This window comes from Akebia trifoliata, chromosome 14 (assembly GCF_017979445.1).
Source record: "Akebia trifoliata isolate Shusen 1 chromosome 14, ASM1797944v1, whole genome shotgun sequence".
Classification (NCBI taxonomy): Eukaryota; Viridiplantae; Streptophyta; class Magnoliopsida; order Ranunculales; family Lardizabalaceae; genus Akebia; species Akebia trifoliata.
In genome coordinates this window covers 15586734-15611361 of record NC_141388.1, presented here as the reverse complement: position 1 = coordinate 15611361, position 24628 = coordinate 15586734, and the positions used below count along the sequence as shown (strand labels likewise).

The window sequence follows — 24628 nt, the reverse complement described above, 5'->3', positions numbered from 1 at the left end:
TTCAAAATGATCTAATCATCCTCACCATAGATATGATTCACACTAAAAATCAGTCCATTCCAAAATTTTTAACCCATTAAGACGAAAAGCGTGGGTTTTTTTAGTGGTGTGTTGATCCTACCCCATCTATATATAGGGAAGCGTTTGGTAGCCCTAAGGAGAGCCAAATATTGTGCCAAAATAGGAGTTAGAAGTTTCAGAATGGGATAATTTCAAAAATCAGCTCATTCCGAAACTTCTAACCCTAGTTTACAAGTTGAAGAATCGTGGACCATCCGATTTTTATAAATCACTTTGATGAGGTTAGAAATTTTGGAATGCTGATTTTTTGTAAGGATGATCTCTTCGTCATAAAGATCATCCTCACAAAAAATCAACCCTTACAAAAAACTTATAACCCATACATTGAAAAAAGGTTTCTCTTTTTAGAACCTCCGGACACCACCCTATAACACACATAGAACTCATGATGTTCATTTCAAATTTGATCTATCACGCACTCATACAATAATTGTCCTAGTCATATCATATATTTTTGTTTCATTTCTTATTTTCCTTTCTTTCTTACATTTACAAGATGAATTTTATTGAATAATAATAATGCCAAACGATTGAATCTGATACGCACAATAATCTGAATAGATTCATATAAAAAATTTAAAATTTCTCTCTCAATTAACCGATCCTCCGGATATATATTCTACGTTTCACCATCCGACTAATAAAAGTAACAAAAAGAAATATAGTGCGGTTCATTTCAGACTGCCATTCAATCGAACATAGATCAGCTCCCTTGTATTCAGAGTTGTTAGAAACCATAACATGAACACATGCACAATCACCCTTAAATTAATATGATTTTATCATCACCAGGATTAGTTATAATGTTGAAAACTTCTGATGAAGACGTGTGGACTTGTAATACTTACTATAAAACAGTGTCAGATGAAGTTTTTCAATAGTCCCAAATGTCATACCCATAACAGTCTGATTTCAGGAAAAGTAGGGATAGAATACATTTAAACCACCCATCCCAACTCTTTTCAGTACATGGAGAGAAGCTAATGGTGGATCTGTAATATTTTACCATGTCCTCCCTTTCTATCATGGACATGTCATTATTTCCCTAGTGTACATAAATGCAATATCCAAAGGGGGAAAAAGTGAAAGAAAAAAAAAAAGGCTGGAAACCCAAATTTACAGCAACACACTTCAACTGCTCTCTGTTCCATACCTACTCGTATCTTCCACAACTTTCTCCCACACGTTTGCTATTTTCTCTGCAGACCCAACCTGTAAACATGCACAGCATGGTATTAAATTTTCCCAGATATTTAAAACTTGGAAATTAGGCAAAAAAACAAGGAAAGTTGAACTACAGAAAGTTTTCTGCCTTTCTTTTTGTTTTAATTTTTGGGTTGGGTTAGGGAGGGGGAAAAAGTCATTAGTTTCATCTTTCTTTTTGTTGGATAAGCTGGGATCAAACCCCCCAACTTCATAGTTGCCGTTAAATACGTCAAGCATTTGAGACACTGGCTCAAGCCATACAAAGAAATGATCAAGTTATAAAATAACAGTTATCCATCGACAGTTCAAATATGTTATTTAATTGGTCTGTATATAATCCATGGTTTGCAGATCTCAAGTATTGAAGATAAAATTTGTACAAAACAAGAACTCTTGAGATCTAAGGACCAAGCCAGAGTTTATGGAATAAAACTTTAATAATGATACATATGAAGGATGAACCAATAAAAATTGATGGCCGGGAAAGCCTAGACAGAAACACTTGATGTGTGAGGCATCTAAAAGAAATTTAGAAGGAAATTATTTTGTACAAGGGCAGTAAGGCGGCAAGAATACACAACTTAAATAATGACATACAATTTTAATAATGATACAGAAAGGAAGGAAGGATCAATAAAAAATGATGGCCAAAAATAACTAGAAAACTTTTTTGTGATGCATTTAAAGAAAATTAAAAAAGAAATTTTATAAGACGGCAGGAAGGCAGCACTTGGCAGGAATACACAACTTTACTAATGAGATAAATAAGGAGGGAGTAGAATCATTTGAAATTGATGGCCAAGAAAACCACGAAAAGCCCATTTGTGTTCCATTGGGTTCTATTATCCAAGAGGATGAAGAGTTTGAGCAGGATTTTCATAGAATGTGAATTAGATAGTTAAAGTAAAGGTGCTCTTCTCAAGGGCGATGTGGCTGAGGCATCCCAAGCAAATTAAAAAGGAAATTTTATAAGACAGTAATAAGACCAGCTATGCTTTATTAAGCTGAATGTTGGCTAACAAGAAAGAAGAAAAAACATTCTTGAAAATATAGGAGTGGCTAAATAAAATAGGTAAAAAATTAAGAAAAAGTCAATTGAGATGAGTTAGACATGTCATGCATGCAACGAAGATAGCTCACAACCCTAGTTAGACCAACACGGAAGTTAAAGGTTCTAAAAAAGTAAGCAGGAGAACAAAAAGTTCATAGATTGAGGTAGTAGATACTACCACACGTGAATTAACATAAGATAAGGCTTAAGACAAACGAATGGAGGACAAGATTTATTCAACTGAACCCAATTTTTTGGGATGATGATGTGTACTGAAATACAATTATTATTAAGAAAACGGAAAATAAGAGGGTTAAATTTTTTATTAATTACAAAAATAATTTTATTCTTTCAAAAATTACGTAAAACAATTTAAAACGTTGGAGTGTCCAGCGTTTTAGTAACTCACTGGACAGTCCAACATTTTAACCTATACATGGTTTTAAAACACTGGACAGTAGCAAATTAAGTAGTTTTTCTGTAATTTAAAAAAAAAATAGTATTTTTTAATAATTAACATAAATATTGATGCTCTTTTGGTATTATCCGTAAAAAAAAAAAAAATTCTAAAGATAAAAACTTAAACTATTTTCGTTTCACTCACGTATCATATAGATTTCTCTCTTGATAGAACAAAGTGGGTGGTCTTTGTTGTCAAATGACTGAATTAACAGATGACATGGCTTTAGATAGAAATGAATAGAAAAACCAGATTTGTTAAACTGGAACCCAAATTTTGGGGATAAGGCTATGATGATGATGATGTGTACAAAACACAATACTAAATTTCGACATTCTACCACCAAATGTATCAAAATATTTCCATTTCCACTAGTCTTGACGAGAAATTTAGGGTATGTTTGATTGCACATGGAAAATAGGGTGGAAAATCAATTTCCATGGAAAATGACATTTTTCAAGTGTTTGATTGCACATAGAAATGGAAATTCATTTTCCACCCCAATCAAAAAGTCCACCAAAACATGGATTTCACTTTCCCACTTATATAGGTGAGAAAGTGAAATCCACCCATATTTTCCATCCCCAATTCTTCCCCACTCATATCTTCTTATTCTCTAGCACCACCACCATCACACTAACATCGTCGTCTCCGGCCACTTTCTCTCTCTCTCTCTCTCTCCTCCGCCGCCACCACCACGACGTTCTCCTCTCACCTTCCTCATTATCTTCTTCCTCACTTACCTCCGCTGCCACCACGATCACCACCATGTTCTCTCTTCTTCTTCCTCACTTACCACTGTCGCCGCCACATCTTCCCCTCCCTCTTCCTCCTCATATTTTTCTTCCTCTCCCCCTCCTCTCATCTTCTTCCTCCTTTTTTCTCATATTTTTTCTATGATTTTATCCAAGTAAAATCAAACAATGGAATTTGATTTGCCAACCCTACCTATTTTCCACCACTATTTTTCCATGGATTTCAAATTCCATGGAAAGTCACTTTCCATGCAATCAAACATACCCTTAACCTATATTTTGGTGGAAACTCTTATTCATTTCATGAGCATTTTGGAGAGCAGTAAATTTTGCCCAAATAATCAAATTTTAGGTAATGCAAGATTTTGGTGAAATATTTTGATAAACAATAAATTGTCTGAAATATTCTTTGTTGAAAAAGTAATAAAAAAGTATTGATAAAATTTATGAAAATAATATGGTATAAATTATTAGTAGAAAGGACTTGTAAATTACACAAGATAAGCATAATATACACTAATAAAAAAAATACACACATTATTCATTCATCAATATAAATGAATCATGATTAGATGTCTACATCATTATATTTTTTATGCATTCTAAGCATATTACCATGTTCATATAAGCAAAAGCACATTTGATCGTCTATATTCTAATTAACTAGATATATTAGTAATTCATTCAGATCATCAAATGTATTTAAAAATATAATAATGTGTAAATGTAGTGATTTGTTTGTTTATTTAAGCAAGAATTTTACATATGAAAGTGCATGTCGTTAATATATCATTATTATTTTCAAGGGTAAATTACACTTTGACCCCATGTGGTTTGGTGTAATTCTATGTTGACCCCCTAACGTTTTCACAACCGCACTTACCCCTCTTGCCACAAATGGCGTTAAGATTTAGATGTTATTTTACATTTTTACCCTCTAATATTACATTTTAAAAAGATAAAAATACCCCCGTCTAAGCATTCTCACACTCATAAGCATGAACCCATTTTGATGTAGATAAGCTTGCCGACACTTATCTCGATTGAAGTTTCTAGTCTGTTTTGCTTGACATAGAGATTATTCATTACTCCTAGTTCTTGGGATTTCACCCTAAAACCAAATTTTTAACTTAAATTATAGGTTTGTGTGTTCTACCCTACATCACATTTTTTCACAAGGATATTTTTGTTACGAAAAACAAATGATATTTTAAAAAGGATAAAATGGTATAGAGTAAAAAACATTCGGCTAATTGTTTGATTAATGGCAAGCAGCCGGAAAGGGGATAAGTGAGCTCCTTAGATAACTATAGGGGAGCTAAGTGCAATTGTCAAAACGGTAAGGGGTCAACATAAAATTATGCCAAACCATAGGGGTGAAAGTGTAATTTACCCTATTATCAATGATAGTCTATTGTAGTTTGATAACTTATGAGTGTGTTCTAATATTTTTTTTATCATGTCCTACAATTTCAATGCAAATTTTCTCAATATGTTTGTCATTTCTATAGAATTATTTGATTTCCACCATAGTATTAAATTTTGACATACTTCCATGAAATATAACCACTTTCCTTTCAATTGTGTCATAAAAGATTTCTTTTTTGATAGAACGAAGTGAGTGTTGTATTCATCATCATGTGACTAGTTTAACTTTGACTGCAGTTTAACTAACTTATCTATGTTGAAGATTCAACCTGACATAACCCGAAAACCAATTCAGAATCCCACAAGATCTTATGACAGTCTAGGAAGCATATTAAAGGCATGTCAACTTCACTGTAGGCTTTGACCCTTTTGCCCACTTTGTCGGTAGTCCGTAGTAGGGAACTTGTTTTCTGAAGCTCAAATGTATCCCGTCCCCATTCCACCAACTATAATGTCACAATGCTGAGTTGGTAAATTGGCACCTCATTGTTTCCCTAAAATCCAATGGCAGGAAATACGTTCGATACTTCAGTCAGCACCTTAAATTTGAGGAATAAGATTTAGGAGTGCCCTTTAGCTTTATCATAAACAAACCACCTCACTAATCAACATTTTTCATGCAAAAAGTATGATCAGACGAATAGAAAAAATTTATCAAAGCATCCTGTTTTTGTACCTAAGACTAAATCCTAAAAGCAAAGTTGATAGTCCACTGTGCATGGTCTTGGAGCAAAAGAGAGAAGATTTATAGAGCATATAAGTTGTTTGGGGCATCTGGAAAGAGAGTAACAGCTGTATCTTTGAAGATAAAGAGCACTTGGTGCAGGATTTGATCATTTCAATCTTGGGTTTATTGTTCTTCAGGGGGGAGGTATTTAAAAAATTTAAGGGATGTTCTTTGAAGACTTCTTATTAAATGGGTTAGTATTTGTAATTTGAATTTGCTGTAATTCTTTGTATGTTGGTCTTGAGGAGGGCTGGTCATCTCGACCACCCTTTTGATTTTTCTAATACAAATTTTACTAATCAAAAAAGAAATATCTTTAGTGCCAGGAATAGAAAGAAAGATACCTGATTAATTACAAAACCTTTCAACATGTTCAAAAAGTCGTCATGTCTTTCTTTGTCTAACCTTTCAAGTTCACTCCTGTTGTTTTCCTGCATTTCATGAACACTAAGTCATATTTCAGAGACTGGCAAGTACTAATCATATATACAATTCTCGTAAATAAAGAGAAGGAACTCTGCATTTACTAAATAGTAAATAACCCATTATTCCCTTGAATCAGTGATGAAATTTCAATTTGTCTGTTCACAACAACAGTTAACCAAACATACCAAGCAAAGGGCTCATTTTTCCAACAGCTTTAACTTTTAAATGAGGGCAAGGAACCTTATTTTGCCAACAGATTTAAGTTTCAATAAATAAAGGGTTTTGCATTATAAGTCGGATGCATTCACTGGATAAACAGAAAACTAGAAAGTGGAGTTTGTAAAAATTTAAACCAAAAAGTTGATCTCCAGAAATATCAGATAATAGAAACTCAAGCATGCTATAAAGCCTTGGTAGTAGTGACAGTGTGAAACCACACTACCAAGAATATAAAATAATGACACAAAAAACTAATATTTTTTATTGGTAATGATAGCTAAATTAAAAATGCAAAGAAAACAAAAAAAGAAACAAGTATACATATTTAAAAAAATTGAAGGAACAGGCTTAAAATCTGAATTTCTATAATGATATATGACAATCTTCATGTGCTTTCGCTTCCTAGACACTGAATTGAGCTACTTGATTCACCCACAACGGTATTCCTCGAGATTAAAGCCTCAGATTTGAGGACTAAAAGATTTATTCGGTACTAAGGAAACGAGTATACATGGATAACCCTCCGCTCTTTATCTTGGTACAAACCACTAATCATGGAAGTTCTAGGTGGGTTGCGCACAAGATGGATGATCTGTGAGGGAAATTATGTCACATCTTTTGGATTGTTGTGCTAAAAAGACAACCTAGTATCCTTTAAGTTGCACAAGATGGATGATACGTGAGGGCAGTTACGTCACATCTCTTGGATTGTTGCGCAAAAAAGTTAACCTAGTAAATCCCTTAAGTTGCCTAAATTTACAAATCTATCTAGCTATTTAATTGCAACTGGTTACCATATCTACTTACATGTCATTCTATCTTAAAAAGTAGTTTTTTATTTCGATTTTCTAAATGTCATAACTTCCTATATGCATGCTGTTTTGCAATAAAATAGCATCAGTAGAAAGCTCTCACCGAGAACTTTACAACGGTATTCATTATTAAATATTTTTTTGTTTAAACAAAAAAAAATTATTTATATTGTTCCTAGAAATATAATGAGCTTAGAAACTTGATTTTTAACTAATTATTTGATGTATAAAAAAGTGATATAATTATTTTACCAACCCGTTGATGCCGAGATCATAGCAGAAGGGTACACAGAGGCCGAGGAGTGGATTGATCAAAAGAATGCCTAAAGAAAAGAAAGGGTAAACATCTAACTTCTGGAGGCCATAATTTTGTGACTAGCTCAAAACTGCTATTATTGCATAGGCACATGTAGCTATTGACGCGTTCTACATGCTTGGAAATGATCTGCCCCAAATTTCATCGTGAAATCCCATCATTTAGTAGGTCAAATCGAGCATTTTCCGTAAAAATTTCCTTTTTAGGAAATTTTCATTTTAGCAAGTTTTTGGATTCCATATATTAGAATATCTTTCTTAGTAATTTTATGAGTATTGGAAGTGTTTCAATCAAATTAAGATTTTTTTACTATTTTGGAAAGTTTTCTATTTGGGATAGATTTGGGACTTTTGGATCTACAAATTGACGATTGTAATAGTTTAGAAGCAACTTTTGATTAATAAAATTTCAGTCCAGAGAAGATTTTCTCTTTGTTTCCCATTATTTGGTATTCTATTTGAATCAACAAGCTTTTGATGCCTTCTTTTGAGAATCAATGGACTAATTTGAAGATTGTTCTTCTCTCTGCATCACCCATTAAATGTTGTCTACTTTTTATCTATAAGAAATATTTAATTGTTAAAATAAAATGAAATACAACTCCATTTGTCAATTAAAAATAGATATGCCATTACCTAAGCAACCGCATGAGCATTCACCCTAGTTACTTATTATCATTGTGTAGGTCATTAAGTGCCTAAGCAGGATAGCAGAAAGAAAGTTTGTTACCTTGATCCTTTCATATTCTCTAATTGCACATACTTTAGCATCTTCAGTGATTCTTATGGTTTCTTTCAACTCCTCTATTTTTCGAATTCTAGACTTGTCACCACCAAATATTTTGGATGATGCAGCCTCAAGTTTTTCAGCCCTTGAATGCAAGGATGACAGGTCTGATATAACAGTCTGCACTGTCAGTAAAGAACTTGAGCGATCCGAGAATGCACTGTGGACAGCTAACATCGTTCCAAGATACTCATGCAGTGTATCCTGCAATAAATACATCACCAGAGATGGTTATAATGAAGAAAGAGTTTCCATCAATAACTAAGCATCCAGTAACCAAATTACCAAAATACTTCTGTTAACTTCTTCAAAACGTACAGCTTTGCTATTATAATGAGAGAAGGCAGAGAGAGTAGAAGTAGTTCAACAACAAAATTGGGAATCCCATTAGTTGAGCAACTAATAAGTGCACCATGATTCGACCAAGATAAATTTTGATTTCAAGTAACAGGTTTTTAAGTCAAAATAACATATGAATCCAATTAAAACTTCGAACTATAACACATAGCAAAGTCTCATAATTTACCAAATGTTTGACTGTTTGTGCATTTGATTCCCTATAGAGTCTGCTTGCTTTAACAGTGGCTGTTGCCACAATTTTCATCTCAGTGGCTCGTATTCTCTGGGTATTATACATCGCCCTTTCCGTCTCGAATTTTGTCAGTTTTATAAATGCTAACCCTAATTCTCCCATTGTTTCTCCAATATCTTGCTGAGCCTTCACAAGTGATTCTGCCTGCAAGCATCAAATAAAATATGAAAATCCATATTCAGCCAAATTTAAAAAAATAAACATGCAAAGTGAACGAACAAGTAGAAACTACAGCACATTAATTACCTCCTGAGACACATTGCTCAGTTGTTGTTCGAGGTCCTTTAACTTCTCTTTCTTCTCTAGAAACTCCTTATCTTCTTCAACCACGGGCGGTTTCGAACCTCCCCAATCGATTGCCACAGATTGCTTCAATTCTTTAAAGATTCTCAAAAGATCCATCCCTCCTTTCGCTGGTTGCCCCATCTCATGTGGAGCAACGACACTCACAGAATCCCCAAACAACTGTCTTGGGAGCTTCGCTGCACCATCAAACATCCTCGAAGCAACGTCCGTGGTCGCCGACAACGGAAGCTTCCCCTGAACCTTTAAAAATAACCTCAATTCTTCACTCTTCTTGATCACTGGATGCCCCACCAATCTAAGCAAATACTTCTCCAATGCCACTCTTCTCTGCTCGACGAATTCCTGCTTCTGCATCACCTGACTCTCCACCACATTCTTATCGGGCCGTGGCGGAATAAAAAAACCTCTGTAAGATTCCGATAATCGATCCGACAGAGTCACCACATCTTTAAATCTCCTCCTCACATTGAACTCTGATCCTCCGAAATCCGAAATGTTCGTTCTCGTTGTAATCAGATAAGTCACGAAAGAATTCCCACCAGGAACAATTGAATTGGAGACTTCTTGTTCTTTTTGAGGATTCGACACAGAGATCTTCAAATACTCAGAACTCAATGAAGCCGATCTCGATAGAAATTCCGACTTTTCTGAATCTTTGATAGGGCTTTCGCTGCCACTGATCTCTTCGTTCTTGTTTTCGAATGGATCGAAGATCATATCGGTATAAGATGAGGGTTCTTGGTAAGAATTCTCTGAAAAATTAGGGTTTTGCTGATCTCTGTGTGATGGAGGAGACGAAAGCAAAGGATCATCATCGACGAATGGAGACGATAAGGGATGATGAGAATCAGAGAGATGCGACATGGATCTCTGAAATTCGGAGAATTTTTTTCCATTCGAGGGTACGTCAAGAACGAGGTTCTCCATCTCGTCTCGAGATGCGTGTAGATGATCTTCTTCGAATCCTTGGTTTTCAGTCTCAGAACCCATCATCATCTTTGAAGCTTTTATTTTTATTTGTGATTTTAAACAAAGAAATCAAATTAAACAACAACAACAACAAAATATGAAGGAACCTGTAAGAAATGATTGGTGATTGAAATACGAATCCCGATGATTGCAAGTATTTATGTAGAAGCTCCGGTTCATCGTTTGATTTCCGTGGAGACTATCTTGCGCCAGAGGGATATTTATTAGGTCTCTAAATCGAAATTATCGAAAAAAGTGAGTGACAGTGGTCACGCTGCGCCTCCACGTGGTCTCTTGTTAAGTTAAGTGGATTGATAGTTGTTGCGTGCAAGCATATGGTTTTAAAACTCGGTCGTCACGTCCAGGCCAGATACCGGACGAGTTTCCAACTCGAAATAAACTTTGATCCTTTGGACTTTCTACTATTTATGAGTCTAGAATCAAATCCGACCCGAATTTTGGTGCACGTGGATTATCCAAGCTGGATTTAGATCTGGATTTGAACGTGGAAAAAATTTCAAATATATTTATATTTATATTCAACCCGATTCCAATCCATTTTAAGTCTTACTTAAGTTTAATAAAATTTTAATCTTAGTTGAAAAAAATAAATTTTATTTCTACCACTCAAAATAAAATATCATTACTAAAAATAAAATCACACAACCATAAATCAATATTTACTAACATAAATAAAGTTTCATTACCCATATGAATCACCACATTAAGAATCAAACACTACAAGCCTCTAGATTTCAATGAAAAACTCATATTAAAGAAATATGAGTCATGCTGGAATGACCTCAAAATTTGTACCTTACATCACACATCCTACCGTGAAAGTGTATATGACCCTCGTAACTAGATGAAAAACATTTATGATTCTTGTGCACTTTCATGTGAGGATGTGCGATGTGAGGTACAATCTTGAGGTCATTTTAACATTATTCTAAAAATATATAAATAAATTACCTCCCAACTTTACCTTGACATCATTTGTTTGCTTTAGTATAAAAATATAGAAATGTAAAAAATTTATCTAAAAGTAAAGGTCTAATTCTAATTTTTAGTGACAAAAATCTTAACTGTCCGCATCAATCAGTTGTGGAATTAGTTCTTCTACTTATTATAAATCCGGATCAACTTTAACATTAAGTGTGTAGTGTAGACACCCCATTTTTGCATCCGCCTGATTAATCAACTCGTCAACCCGATCGCAATGATTCCCAATGATGGATGTGTATTCCATTGCTTTATTTTGTTACCCGATATTTTTCAGAAATCCGGATGAGGTATCTCGAATTGACAAAACCTTAGAAACCACACTACGTTAGAAAAATATGACCCCAGAAATATAGAAATCATCATCTTGCAGACCAAAAAGAAGTTTCACGATAAAAATCACTAAAAATTGATCAAATTACCAAAATACCCCTAACCTCAAAACAACCCTAGAGCCTACGTTATGCTTAGGAAAACTCTCTCGAACACATAAAATAAAAAATCAGAACCAAATAAATCATTTCGTCAATTTTAACAGAATTCGACAAAATTACGAAAATGCCCCTCATAAAGTTCATGACCATTTCACACAAAAAATTTCATAAATGACACAAACTAATACTTCCATTGAATTCCTTATGAAAAACCAATTCTAAAACATCCTAGAACATTAAAAACCGACTTAAAACATGAAAAGTCCTCTCCGGAGGCAAAACGATAATTTCACAATTTTCATAATTAAAAAAATTTGAAATTAATAAATAAAATATTAAATAATTAAAGTGAAACATTAATGAAATTAATTCAAAATTTTGAATCGAAGAAACCGATCAATCGGGTTTTCAAGTAAAATTGTTGAGGGTTCGTGAGATATTTCTTTAAGGACCCCTCCATTTGGGGGTCCAAAGAATTAAAGATATTTTAGAGGGGGGTTCTCTAAAAATTAAAAGTCAATCAAGCAAGACTAAGGTCAAGGTATTAAATTCAATCAAGTGAGACTAAAGTCAAAATTAAAGTCAATTAAGCAAGACTGAAATCAAGATATTAAAAGTCAATCAATTAAGACTAAAGTCAAAACATTAAAAGTCAATCAAATAAGACCAAAAGTCATAATAGAGTTCTAATTAAATAATAACTCAATCTAATAGAGTTCTAACTTAAAAACAATTCTACCTAAAATAATTCTAATTAAAACACAATTCTACCTAAAACAAGTCTAACTAAAATACAACTCTAATTAAAAGAACTCTAATTAAATACTAACTCTATCCAAATCAACCCTAAAAACATCTATAAATAGAGGTTCTCACACCCTATTTTCGGATCAAATCATAAACCCTAAGAGAAGTAGGTCTAAAAGCCCCCCTAGCCTCCCATAAACCCTAGTTTTGGAGCCCCAACTCCTTACCTAACATCCCCCCTTCGATTTTAGCATAAGAAACGCCTAAAAACCTTCCAAAAATATCTTAAAATCCGTGACAAACTTGAAGAGTTCAGATCCAAAAATAAGGAGATACCTTGCCTCGGAGATCCGAAATCAAATCCGGAGACAGAACGAAGTAAGGGAGTACGGTACAAGGAGCTATTTTTGTCAGATCTGAAGGAACAAAATCCTTACTATCGGAAATGTATGAAATTTTTTATTTTTATTTTATCTAGGTTTTTAGCAATGTGATTTATTTGGGAAGTTAGTAGAGACCGACTTTGGCCGGGCGGGATTGGTGCCTAACACCTTCCAACCCTGTAACGTGATCCCCGGACTATTTTTCTCCTTCGTAGATTAGTTTGTCTTTTTTAGAGTCAGTTTGGTTCCTAGACCTTAACAACTAGGTGGCGACTCCCAAACCTCAAGGGTTAAAAGCGAATCCGCGCACCCCGCGGATCGAGGGCGCTTTCATGTAGACACCCGAAAATTTCACAATCATAGAGTCGAAATGGTACAAGGAGAAGAGAGAGAAATTGGATCTGATTCGTTCGAATCCAAACCTAAAACCAAATCTAACTATTAAACCCGACTCAATTACCTAAGCCCACTCAACCCAATTTTAACTCCCTCACCCATGTCACTCCTCTCTCCCCCCATTTCTTTGACTCAATTAACCTCCACTTTCTTATTTACTTGACTCAACCTCTTTCCTACCTTCACTACAAAATAAAAGGCTTTTATCGACAGTTTAAGACTACCCTTAATTCAGAAAAAATTGCCCCAAATAGTCTATCAACAAGTTTTCAAAGAGTTGGTAAAAGTGGGGTCGCTAAAGGGTTTTTGCAACGATTTTTTCATAAATCGTCGATAAATTAACCTCTCTAGCAACGTTTCTTGAAGTGTATACACAAATTAATTGGAATTCATAGCCCTAGACACATTCAAGCCATCCAAATAGATAGAGAAACTCAAACTTCGTATTCCCTAAAAACCCTAGTTTTTTAACACACAAAACCTCTGAAAATGCCTTCAAAATTGAAATTTGAAGCTTCCAACCACTCACAATCAACCAAGCCTCTATTCTACACTGAAATAACTAAAAAAATCCATCAAAATCGTCAAAACTTGAAGACACATTACGAATGAATCATTATCCTTGATCAAATTATTTCTTTTGAGAAAATTATGTGATATCTGTTTTCTTTCAAAGGTAAAACTCACTTCTTCGTCTTTTTTAGGCCAAATTGTAATTTTTACATTCATTTAGTAGAGATCGATATTTGTCAGGCAGGATTGGTACCTAACACCTTCCAATCCTGTAACTTGACCTCCAAATTTGTTCTTCCTTGTAAATCACGTCTTGTCAATTAATGTGAGTCAAAATTGGATTCCTAGACTCGTTCAAACTAGGTGACAACTTTGCTTTATTTGATACGGATCCGTATTTGTTGATCATGGTATCTTTAGTCCTAGCAATTAGATCAACGCCATCTTATAATTTTCATGATCATTAATTTTTGTAATTAATGCATTAAAATTTATGAAAATTTTATTTTCCATTGATTATGAGCATTTTTTTAATTTAATTATGGAAGCAACAAATGCATCTTCTATATTTGTTAACCTGAACAACGTGTCAATTTTGAATGGATCATATTATTTGAAATGCTAAGAATGCACGTACAATTATATTATAAGTTGTATGGATCTCAAATATGTATTGCAGGTTGAGAGCCCGAAGTTATATGAAAAGTGTTGGGACAAAAATCAAATGAGTCTTGATAATAAGATATTAAATTTCTAAAACTATTAAAAGTACAATTCTTGAGGAAGATAATATCAATAAAATCCTAACCAAAATTGCAAACCTTTTTGCTAAATCAGATAAATTGAAAACAAGTACATTATTAGAAAATTTTCTAGCCATGAGAAACAACAGTTATGAAAAAAAGAAAAGAGTGCATCAGAAAATCTTTAATCTTACTATTAGGATAAGGGCATTTAAAATAAAATTCTCTAGTGAATTTATTGTGCACCTCATCTTATTATCACTCCCTTTAAGATAAATTACAATACTCAAATGGAGAAATAAACTCGTAATGATTTCATTACTCCGTGTGTATAAGAGGAGGAAAGAATGGGGTAAGAAATGATAGAGAATGCTCAGTTGGCAATCTTCACTTAATGAAAATGGAGCATCAAGTAAAGAATGAGAAATTATAATATTTCACTAGCATATGAATAACATGAATAATGCAAACGAACGTCCCATTTCTTTTTGTAAATGGTTAGACCATGTGAAAGAGGGTTATCTCAAATACTAAAAGTAGCTCACAAATAAAGATAATGACTTTGCAGTTGTTTGTTTTGAATTTAATCTAGTTTAAATACCATCAAATGTTTTGTGAAATTGATGAAAGAGTTACAATTCACATTACTAAGTCCATGTAGGGATTACTAAAAAATCGAGTGCACTGTCATATTGAAAAGTTTATCCGCATGGACAATGACAATAAAGATGACGTTAAAACAATCAAAATTTATAGGCTAAAATTGGAGTCAATGTTTTATTTAGACCCAAATGAGATGTATATATGTCATCCTTGAGACAAAATTTAATTTTTATTTTATGCGTAGCAACCAGATTGAGTCGCTATCATTCATTGAGTTAATTGGGTGTGAATGACCATTCGACTTGATTTTTTAATTTTTAAATTAATTTTTTTTAGCTAGTTGACTGCATGGGAATAATCTATGAATTAGAGATTCGGGTTCGGAGGTTCAACTGTGACTCGAGGAAAGTGTTAGGCACCCTGACTCATCTATTTACACAGTGTTGACATGAGATGTTCATCATAAAATTTCAATGCTACATTATTTGAAGTCTCCACCATTCTTTTTCGGAAATGGATATGAATGAGCACCCAAAATAATTTTGAAATTGATTTTATCATTGTTGTAATTCTTGTATATGAAAAATAACATGATTTACCTAAGATCTAAGTAGGAAATTCTGGTTAGACGATGGAGAAGGTGTTAGGCACCCCATCCTCTCCACCAAAGGTGGTTGGTTACCTTTGAAACTTGGCCAATATTTTGAAAAACTTAAGAAAATAAAAAAATGCATGAAAATGTATGTTTAGAGGTGGTGGTGCAATAAGAGAAAATGTAGCCTTTAAAAGGATTTTGATATCAATGTGAAACATTGCTTATGGATAAGGATAATCCATAGAGTTTACATTATTTTCGTGAGGAGGAATATTGATTTAGACTTCTTAGAGAGATTTCATAATGGAGTTCTCTTAGTATATGTATGTTGTAAACTCTCAAGTTTTATTCGTATCTCGAGAAAAAATAAATAGTGAAATTTTGAGAAAATTCTTAAGTGAGACTTAAGGTAAAATTTTAGGATTTTATCATTTTTAATAAAATCTAACCTCACCATTAGATTTGAAATAGTCGAAAACCATACTTTAGCCTGTAAGCACGCTCAAATGTGAGTTCGAACAGAAAAGTTGTAAAATTCTCAATTTTCGAGTCGGACCAAGTTAAAATAATGTATTTTTACTAGAGTAAGAATTTTTAAAATTCGATTACACCATTGGGTTCGTAACAAAAAATTATAGAAAATGAATTATTTACTCATCATTTTTGAAGTCTATAAAGTCAAATTATCATCAAAAACGGAAATGACATCAATTTTAAGGTTTCACTAGGTTGAAAAAGTGAATTTTTTTTAGAGAAAAAATTTTAGAAAGGTGGTGATGGGGTTCTTAAAGTCTTTAAAGGACCCATGGTAGTGATGAAATGAGTGAGAAGCAATGGTTTGTACACCTTGCAAGCTAGCACGGTGATTGGAGTTGCTGTAATAGTAACTCATGTAAAGCTGTTCAAATCAAAACTGTGGCATCGTAGGCTTGGCCATGTCAGTGAGAGAGGATTGCAAGAGCTGCAAAAGCAAGGTGATGTTACTCTCTTAGAAATTCATGCCTAGGTTATTGTCGTGCTAGACTTCAAGCATTTAAAAACCATATTCATGCTTGTAATGAAATTTTGATTGATTTAGTGCTTGTGGTGAAATAAACTAATTTGGTAATTACTTATGCGTATGATGATATTCTACTATTTTAGTAATTATTCATGCTTAATATCGATGACCGATTTGGTAATTACTCATGCCTAAAATAATGACTACCTTGGCGATAATTCATGCTTGAGAATATTCATCTGATTTGATAATTATTAATAATATCTAATAAATTTGAAAATTATTTATGCGTGTGGAATTTTTATTAATTTGAAAATTATTTATACGTGTGAGGATCTTTACCAATTTGAAAATTATTTATATATGTGAAAAGTCTTGACTGATTTAGAAATTATTTTTATGTGGCATTTTAATCGAAGTTCATTTTTATAAAAACTTGCCACATTGAGCCTTAGATCGTTAGATATAATTTAAGTGTTTTCAAATTGTTCCTTTTATCATTGCATGTGGAATTCAAGAAATTGTGTGATATTTGAGAAAATTGCAATCATAAGACTAGATCGGTAAATTCGATATAAAATGATAATGATTGGACCCTAGGATGTTAGTTTGACCTAAGTCTTTAGTTGTTGACCATAAGATCGTCATGGATTGCAGTAGACACCAATCACTTCGATTAGGCAAGTTCGGTGCCTAATACCTTTTGAAACACTTAACTCGACCCCTTGACCATATCTCTTAATCATGGACTGACTCGATTCCTTATTTGAAATATTTTTTATTCCTAAACCTAAATTAGGTGGCAACTCACTCAATTCCCTCAAAATCCCCCCAAATTTTCATAATACTTTTTATTTTGTAAAAAATATCGAGGCACTTTCAAATTGTTGAGAGACAATTCTATGGATTTTGAAAAAAAATAAAAAAATTGTTATTTTTCATCGTTGAATTTTAATTTTAATTTTAGGACTTATGTTGAAATTCAGTAAGTGCCCATTTTAAAAACCTTTGATCAAACCCTATTTTTTTATATTTTTTTTATTTAAGTTTTTCCATGAAATCTAGAGGGTTGTGATGTTAAATTGCTAGTGTGCTAATTATTTTGAGTGTGGAGGCCCTTAGTAAGGAAGGTATTTTCTATTAAGATTTGTCTTTTTGTTTACCTATTTTCTCTCCTTCATCTTTCTATCTCCATCACTCTACCTCTCTACATTTCTATCTCTCTCCACAAATCTCTAGTGTTGCAGTGTAAAATGATTTTGGAATATCATCAAATGTTGCAAATCTTTAGTTTAATATACATCTTCATTGCTTGTCTATCTTAAAAAAAATACCTAATTAATTAATGTACTTTTATCCTCAATACTACCAAGCAAATTCATGTTGAATATTAAAGAATTATTACAAAAGTTGATCTCAATTAAATGTTTCTACAAAAGTAATCGGAAAGCTATATACGTAATACCAAACACAACCTCAATACAGCTAAAAAAATATCTCCCTAAATTTTCTTACTCTCAACCAATCATGCTAGCATTTTCAATGCACGTGGAGTTGTACCATTGGTTTGTCTGCACAAAAATTTCTTATTAGCAAATTCGTACTTAAAAAAAATTCAGCAAAGGTTAGGGGAAAATCGAGAAAAATAAAAATTTATTATTAATTAGGGATAAGATTTTTTATATTTTTTTGATCGATATATTTAAGCATAATATAAAAATGTACATTTCACATATTAAAGATAATTTGAAAACATCACATTAATTTTTTATTATTGTAATGAAAGAAGACGGAATAGAAGTGCTTTCACACCAAAATTTGGGTGGTTTCGATATAAAAGAAAACCTAAGAAAATTGTAACCAACACGTTGCTCAATTTTGAAAATTACAAAAATATCCTTTTCAGTATATGATCTTCAAAAATTCTTCAATTAATATCTTAAATTACAAATAAGCCATTTTACACATGTGTGTTTGCACATACCACCTTCTAATGTAATATCAGAAGTATTTTTAAAATCTTTGCAAATAATTCTTTGATTAAATTGTTGATTGAAAGAATCATGTGTTAATTGTGACTTTTGAAAAAAATCAAAGAATTTTCTCACTATGATTACTAGGTTTGGTCCCAATTAATCAAACGTTGAACCATAAAATAAATAGTGAAAAAAGAAAATATTACACTAAATTTTAAGCATTTTAAAACTCAAACAAGGTTCAAAGCCCTCCTAGAAAACTTGTATCAATCATGGTAAAAAAGTTTGGATTCGGTAATCATCCTAATTAAATTCAGGAAAATATCATAAGAGAATCAAGAAAAATTCAGATAATACATACAAAATATATATATATTTTTTTCAAAAACCAATCCGAAAAATCCTATTTTGGTCTAATTCATATATGAATATTGAAGAAAATAAAACATTGAAGGTAAAAGATAAAAATTTCACCATATTCCACAATTAGTTAAAGAAGGGCTGATCACTTCATTGATTTAATCAATTAACCTCTTATTAAGCTAATTTTATGAATTTTCAGAGAATTTTATGATTTAATCAAGTACGCTTCTGAATACACGATTGCACTTTCACATAAAAAAAGTGTATCCCAAGGCGTACAAAGATACTGAAGTTGACATGTTATGAAATCATTTGAGTATGTTACCTGACAAGTCATAGTATCAGGACTCATCTTTTAATTATTAAAGTATTAAAGGAAACCATACATTATTAATTTATTAATGGTTTTACAAAAATCTTAAATCAAAGCCAGAAATAATTAATTTCTTTTAGCATCAATCTAAAAATCATGTACATGTATTGTTCTAGGCTTTTACCTAATGTAAATTTTGAATTAATTTTTTGAGTACTTCCTTAATTTTTATTTATATATATATATATATATATATATATATATATATATATATATATATATATATATATATATATATATAATTTTAATGAATAGAAATTGGTCCAAGAAAATTGAACCTGGATCTGACCAATTAAGCAAAATTTTGGTTGATCATCAATTCGATTTTTAGAACATTGGGTAAAATTGATCACATAACGTCCTTCATCACGATCTTCTCTTATAAATTGATGGAAACCTCAATGCCCCTATTATGGTCATCGCGGTTGCAATCATCATTTCTTTGTAAACATCATCATCGTTCTCATATTCAAGAGGTTGAAGATGATAAGTTAATGATGACAAATCAAGGATATTTAGGCCATTTTTCTTTAGTTGCAAGAGAAAATAATGGTTAAGATGCATGTATGTTCTAATTTTGAAATGTAAAGAGGTAACACAATTATTCCAAAACATACAAAGGAAAAAAATCAAAAATTTATCTTTGTGAGACTTTAGAGAGAGAGAGTAATAGCCACGCTTCTTTTTTCAAAAAAAACTAAACTTCCAATTTTACAGCTGTGGTCCAAATCCCATAGTTTCAATCAGTCGAATCAACGGTTCAAATCAACCCATTCACACTTAAAATAATATCAATTTTTATAACCGAGACAGAAGGTGTCCACGTAAGATGGGGCCCACAACAGGCTGTAAGAATCTCACGTGATACTATTTGAAATTTAACTTTAGTCTCAATATTTTGTGGACGTCATAAAGGTATGTGGCAATACACAGAGAATTATAGATTTCATTCATCTAGATACAAGGAAAAAAATCTATGATTGTATGCACACCACCACATCATCGCAATGTTGGACACTGTGTTTGGATCATATTTGTGGAATTATGAGATCCAATTTCCTCCAATCCTCCCCTTCCTCGATACAATACATGTGTGGGAGTAGGGTTTCAATCCTCCACCTTAGGTGCTTACGATATGGACTATTTAAAAGATGATCACTAGAAAAAATAATATTGGACAACTATCAAAACTGGCCTATATATAAAAAATTATTGGTGAATTGAGGTTCACATTTTCATAAAAACTATCGACAAGGAGTTCCAAAATACCCCCATACATACCCCAATCAATCATGCATTAAGATTTGATGTTTTATTGTAAAAAAAAAAAAAAAAGAAGCTACATATGTGACTACGGCATGCGATATCTAACGTTACCATTAAAATTCAAGCATTACTGTCCATGTATGGCAGATCTTCACAATAACCTCCATATTGACATATAATCATTCATCGAAGCCATTTCAGAAATTAAATCTTTGCTTACGAATAATAAACAAATTACTAACAACTACAAAATTTAAAGAGTAATAGAAATAAAGAGTACGAATTAGTAGGGATGGAGCAAGAATTTCTCCTACACAGGAGTTACTTTAGAGTGAAAATTCTTTGTGGGCCGCAAAGGAGTGAAAATTCTTTGTAAAGAGAAATTTATAATTCATAGTGCCTTATAGACTTTGAAAATTCTTTGGGGGGCAAGTGTCCCCATTATAAATCCACCCTTGCAAATTAGAGAGTAAGACCATCAAATTGCTTAAGTGCGGAAGAACACCCTAAATCCACCTATTTATTTGTGGAAAAATGATCATTTGAATTGAAAAGAGGGTGGTGGGCAACCTCTTTACATAAAAGAGACGTTAGTGACCGTTGGACTTGATTCTTTACATTTTTTTTATAGTAAAAAAATTGAAACCATGTTGTTCAAATGCATGTTTTGAACCTAATGGACAACTTGTTCTCTAAAAGAGTCGTCAATGATCGTTGGACCTCAAATTTTACCATTTTTTAAATAAAAAAATTGGAAACAATCTATTCAAGAGAATGTTTTGGGATGAGTAAAATTGAAAATATAATGAAAATTAATAACATGTCCTTCAACTGGATGTTTTGATTATGGCAGTCAAAAGTATGCATCGCACAGTGAAAAGAGGTTGTTCAAGGGTATGTTTTGGGAGGGGTAAAATTTGGCCACCTCAAACCATGCATGTATTTTACCTTTAAAAAAAATTAAAAATCATTATTTTTAATAAATAAATTATTAATTTTTTAAATAAAAATTGAAAACATGCTATTCAAGAGAATGTGTTGGGATGAGTAAAATTGAAAATATAATGAAATCCTTTAACCGGATGTTTTGATCGTGGCAGTCAAAAGTATGAGTGGCACAGTGAAAAGAGGTGGTTCAAGGGCATGTATTGGGAGGGTAAAACTGGCAAACCTCAAACCAGGTGGTCAAACAGGTATTTTACCTTTCAAAAAAAATTAAAAATCAATAAATCATTATCTTTTAATCAATATAATTATACTTATCTCATGATTTTGATTAAGGGCATGTTTGATTGCAGGACTAATATTGGCTAGCATATCCTTTTCCACTACTTTGCACATCTTGAAAATTTTTGCACAAGATTATTTTCTATTATTTGAGTGGCATAGAAAAAGCAACTAAAAAAAATCATTTAACTTCTATATTAACTAGATATATATACAAATCATGATAAAATCATTCAAAGTTGTATGATTTTTTCGTGAAATATTTATAAAAGAATAGTCATACTCACACTCACACATAGACAACAAACATTGAGAAATAAATATGGCTATTTCTTCTCATCTTCCCAAATCCTTGCTCACCTCTACTCTTCTCCTCCTCTCCATCTTCCTTATTCTCAACCAACACTACAGTGAGGCTCAGAGTCATCCCAATAATATTTTATACAGCCCGAACTCTCTACTTGCTGGATCCAGTCTTGACTCTGGTAATTACACCTTAAAAATGCTATACAATTGCGATCTTGTACTTTATGAGGGCACATACGTGGTCTGGAATACAAACACGTCAGGTCAGGGGAGCAATTGCCGTTGTACAATGCAGAGAGATGGGAATCTTGTGATTTATAACGAGAGAAACACTGATGTATGGTCTTCTCGTAGTGGGGAAGATTGGGATGATATCTTTGTCCTGATTCTTCAGGAAGACAGGAATTTAGTTATCTATGGTGGTGTATGGTCTACTTACACTCACACCGGTAGCATGGCGGTCTTGGTGAATAAGAGAAATGAAACTAAGAATATCATCACCACCAAGTCTCATATTAAGGTTTCTACCGATGCTTGAGAGTACAAACTTAAAACTTATCCTAAGCTTATCTAGTTATATCTGTGACGTACCTTAATTTCCCTAAGGCATGTTTAGTGCCATTGTAATTGTTGTTTTTCCTAGTTCTTCACGTCATGTGGTACGCACGTACCTTAAGTTGTCTGTTTAATGTGATCAATGTTATGTTTTATGAAAATATATATATTATGTAATGCTGCTTATCTTTTTCTTTATTATAATTGCGAGCCCGTGCTCTTGGAGGGTTGTATACTCTTTAGCAATCTCCCATTTAATTGTTGAAAAATACACGAATTTTTCGTTTTTTTCAACGAAAGTATTTTTCTCAGGATTATTGAACTATTTTGAATAATTCATAGATTTTAAGTTTGAAAAGAATAAAACGTAGTTTTTATTACTTTTACGAATTTTTATAAAACTCGATGGAAAAAAAAAAAAAAAAATACTACTATAACTTGTTGTATGTTGCAAAATGTAAACTTGTAAGTTGTAACATCTAACACAAGTGGATTTTAAAGCGGTCATACTTCACAATTTTGGAGGAATCCACTTTTTTATGTGATATGTGTCCCCTTTATCTTTAAAAAAAAATTACTGACAAGACCCTTTACATTTATTTGAGATTATATCTTAATTTTTCAAATAAATGATTTATCCCTTGACTTTGGTTTTCTTTTAAAAATCAATGGAACAATAACCTCAATTTCCTCATTATCACCACCATCATTATTACCACCCCATTAACATCACTATCACTATTAACATCAATATCATATGATTGAATTTTTTTGTTTTCGAATTTTTAAAATGAAACAGATAATACACGTATGAAGCACATGCCGCATATTTTGCATTTATCGAATTTTTGGATGAATTTTAGACTGGAGTTTTGCAATCCAAAATCAAATAGAACTCGAATTTTTGTACGATTGTGTTATTTTTTGCTATTTGCATTTTTTACAAATTGGTATCAGAGGTTTAAGTTATTGAGGTTTGCAGCGAAGATATTTGGTTCGAAGTTTGACGTTGATAAGTTCAATGAGAGAAACAACTTTAGTTATGGTAGAAACGAGTACAAGATATGCTGGTGCAACAAGAATTGTACAAAACGTTGTTAGTAAAAAACCTACGACGATAGACAAGGATGATTGGGAAGAAATCGGTCAAAAAGCTATGAGTACTATTCGTTTGTGTATTGTAGATGAAGTAATGTATAACGTGATGGATGAATAATCAACTCCTGATCTGTAGAAGAAATTGGAGAGTTTATACATCGCGAAATCTCTAACAAACAAACTATTTCTTATGAAACAATTGCACGGTTTATAGATGACGGAAAGTTCAGATTTGTTGGAACACCTTAATATGTTTAACAAGATCGTGAGTGAACTATTGAGACTCGAGGTTAAAATCGACAAAGAAGACAATGAGATATTGCTATTAGCGTCTCTTCCCCATTCGTATGATCATCTTGTCACAACCCTACTTTATGGGAAGAGATTCTGAATATAGAAGAGGTTACTACATCACTTTTTTCAAATCAGATGAGAAAAAAAATCGAACATTGAGGAATCCGAAGCAAAAAGGCTCGTAGAAAAGGAAATTCAAAGACAAGGGAGGTCGAAGAACAAATCTTGATTAGATAGGAAAAATTCTAGATCAAAATCAAGGGCGAAAGAAGTAGAGTGTTACTATTGCCATTAGAAATGACACTTCAAAAGAGATTGTCGAAAACGTCAGAGAGATGATGAAAACAAGAAAAACGAAAAATCATCTGATTTAGCAAGTGTAGCAATAAAAACTTCAGATAGTAGCGATAGGGATGACTCTTAGTTTCCACTTCCTCAAGTATTGACACCTTACGCGGTTCTTAGATATTAGATTTAGGATGTTTGTATCATATGTGTCCAAACCACGTAAATCCTTGTATTTTGTGTGATTGTGTTATCTTTGCTATTTCAATTTTTCACAGGATTGAGTTTGGATTGACCCTCCAACCCACCTAGGTTGCAGCCCTAGTCGCAAACAC

At 32.7% G+C, this 24628-nt stretch overlaps 1 protein-coding gene and 1 pseudogene across 2 annotated transcripts; one reads left to right on the top strand and one right to left on the bottom strand.

Annotated features, from left to right (window-relative positions):
• Positions 1 to 946: 946 nt before the first annotated feature.
• Positions 947 to 10408, bottom strand: LOC147386428 (sorting nexin 2A-like). 2 transcript variants are annotated; one of them, XR_015171717.1, is made up of 6 exons: positions 9106 to 10408; positions 8794 to 9003; positions 8211 to 8471; positions 6053 to 6139; positions 5251 to 5475; positions 947 to 1293 (listed from the first exon to the last, which is right to left on the bottom strand). XR_015171717.1 is itself a non-coding variant. In XM_086422317.1 (5 exons), exons 1-5 carry the CDS (start codon positions 10159 to 10161, stop codon positions 1213 to 1215), a joined length of 1695 nt encoding a protein of 564 aa, XP_086278443.1. In that variant the 5' UTR covers positions 10162 to 10406; the 3' UTR covers positions 947 to 1212. The 2 variants fall into 2 exon arrangements, 1 of the variants encoding a protein (XP_086278443.1); XM_086422317.1 differs by lacking the exon at positions 5251 to 5475 and having other exon boundaries at positions 9106 to 10406.
• Positions 10409 to 22077: 11669 nt separating this feature from the next.
• Positions 22078 to 22599, top strand: LOC147386427 (mannose-specific lectin pseudogene; annotated as a pseudogene).
• The last annotated feature ends 2029 nt before the right edge of the window (positions 22600 to 24628 follow it).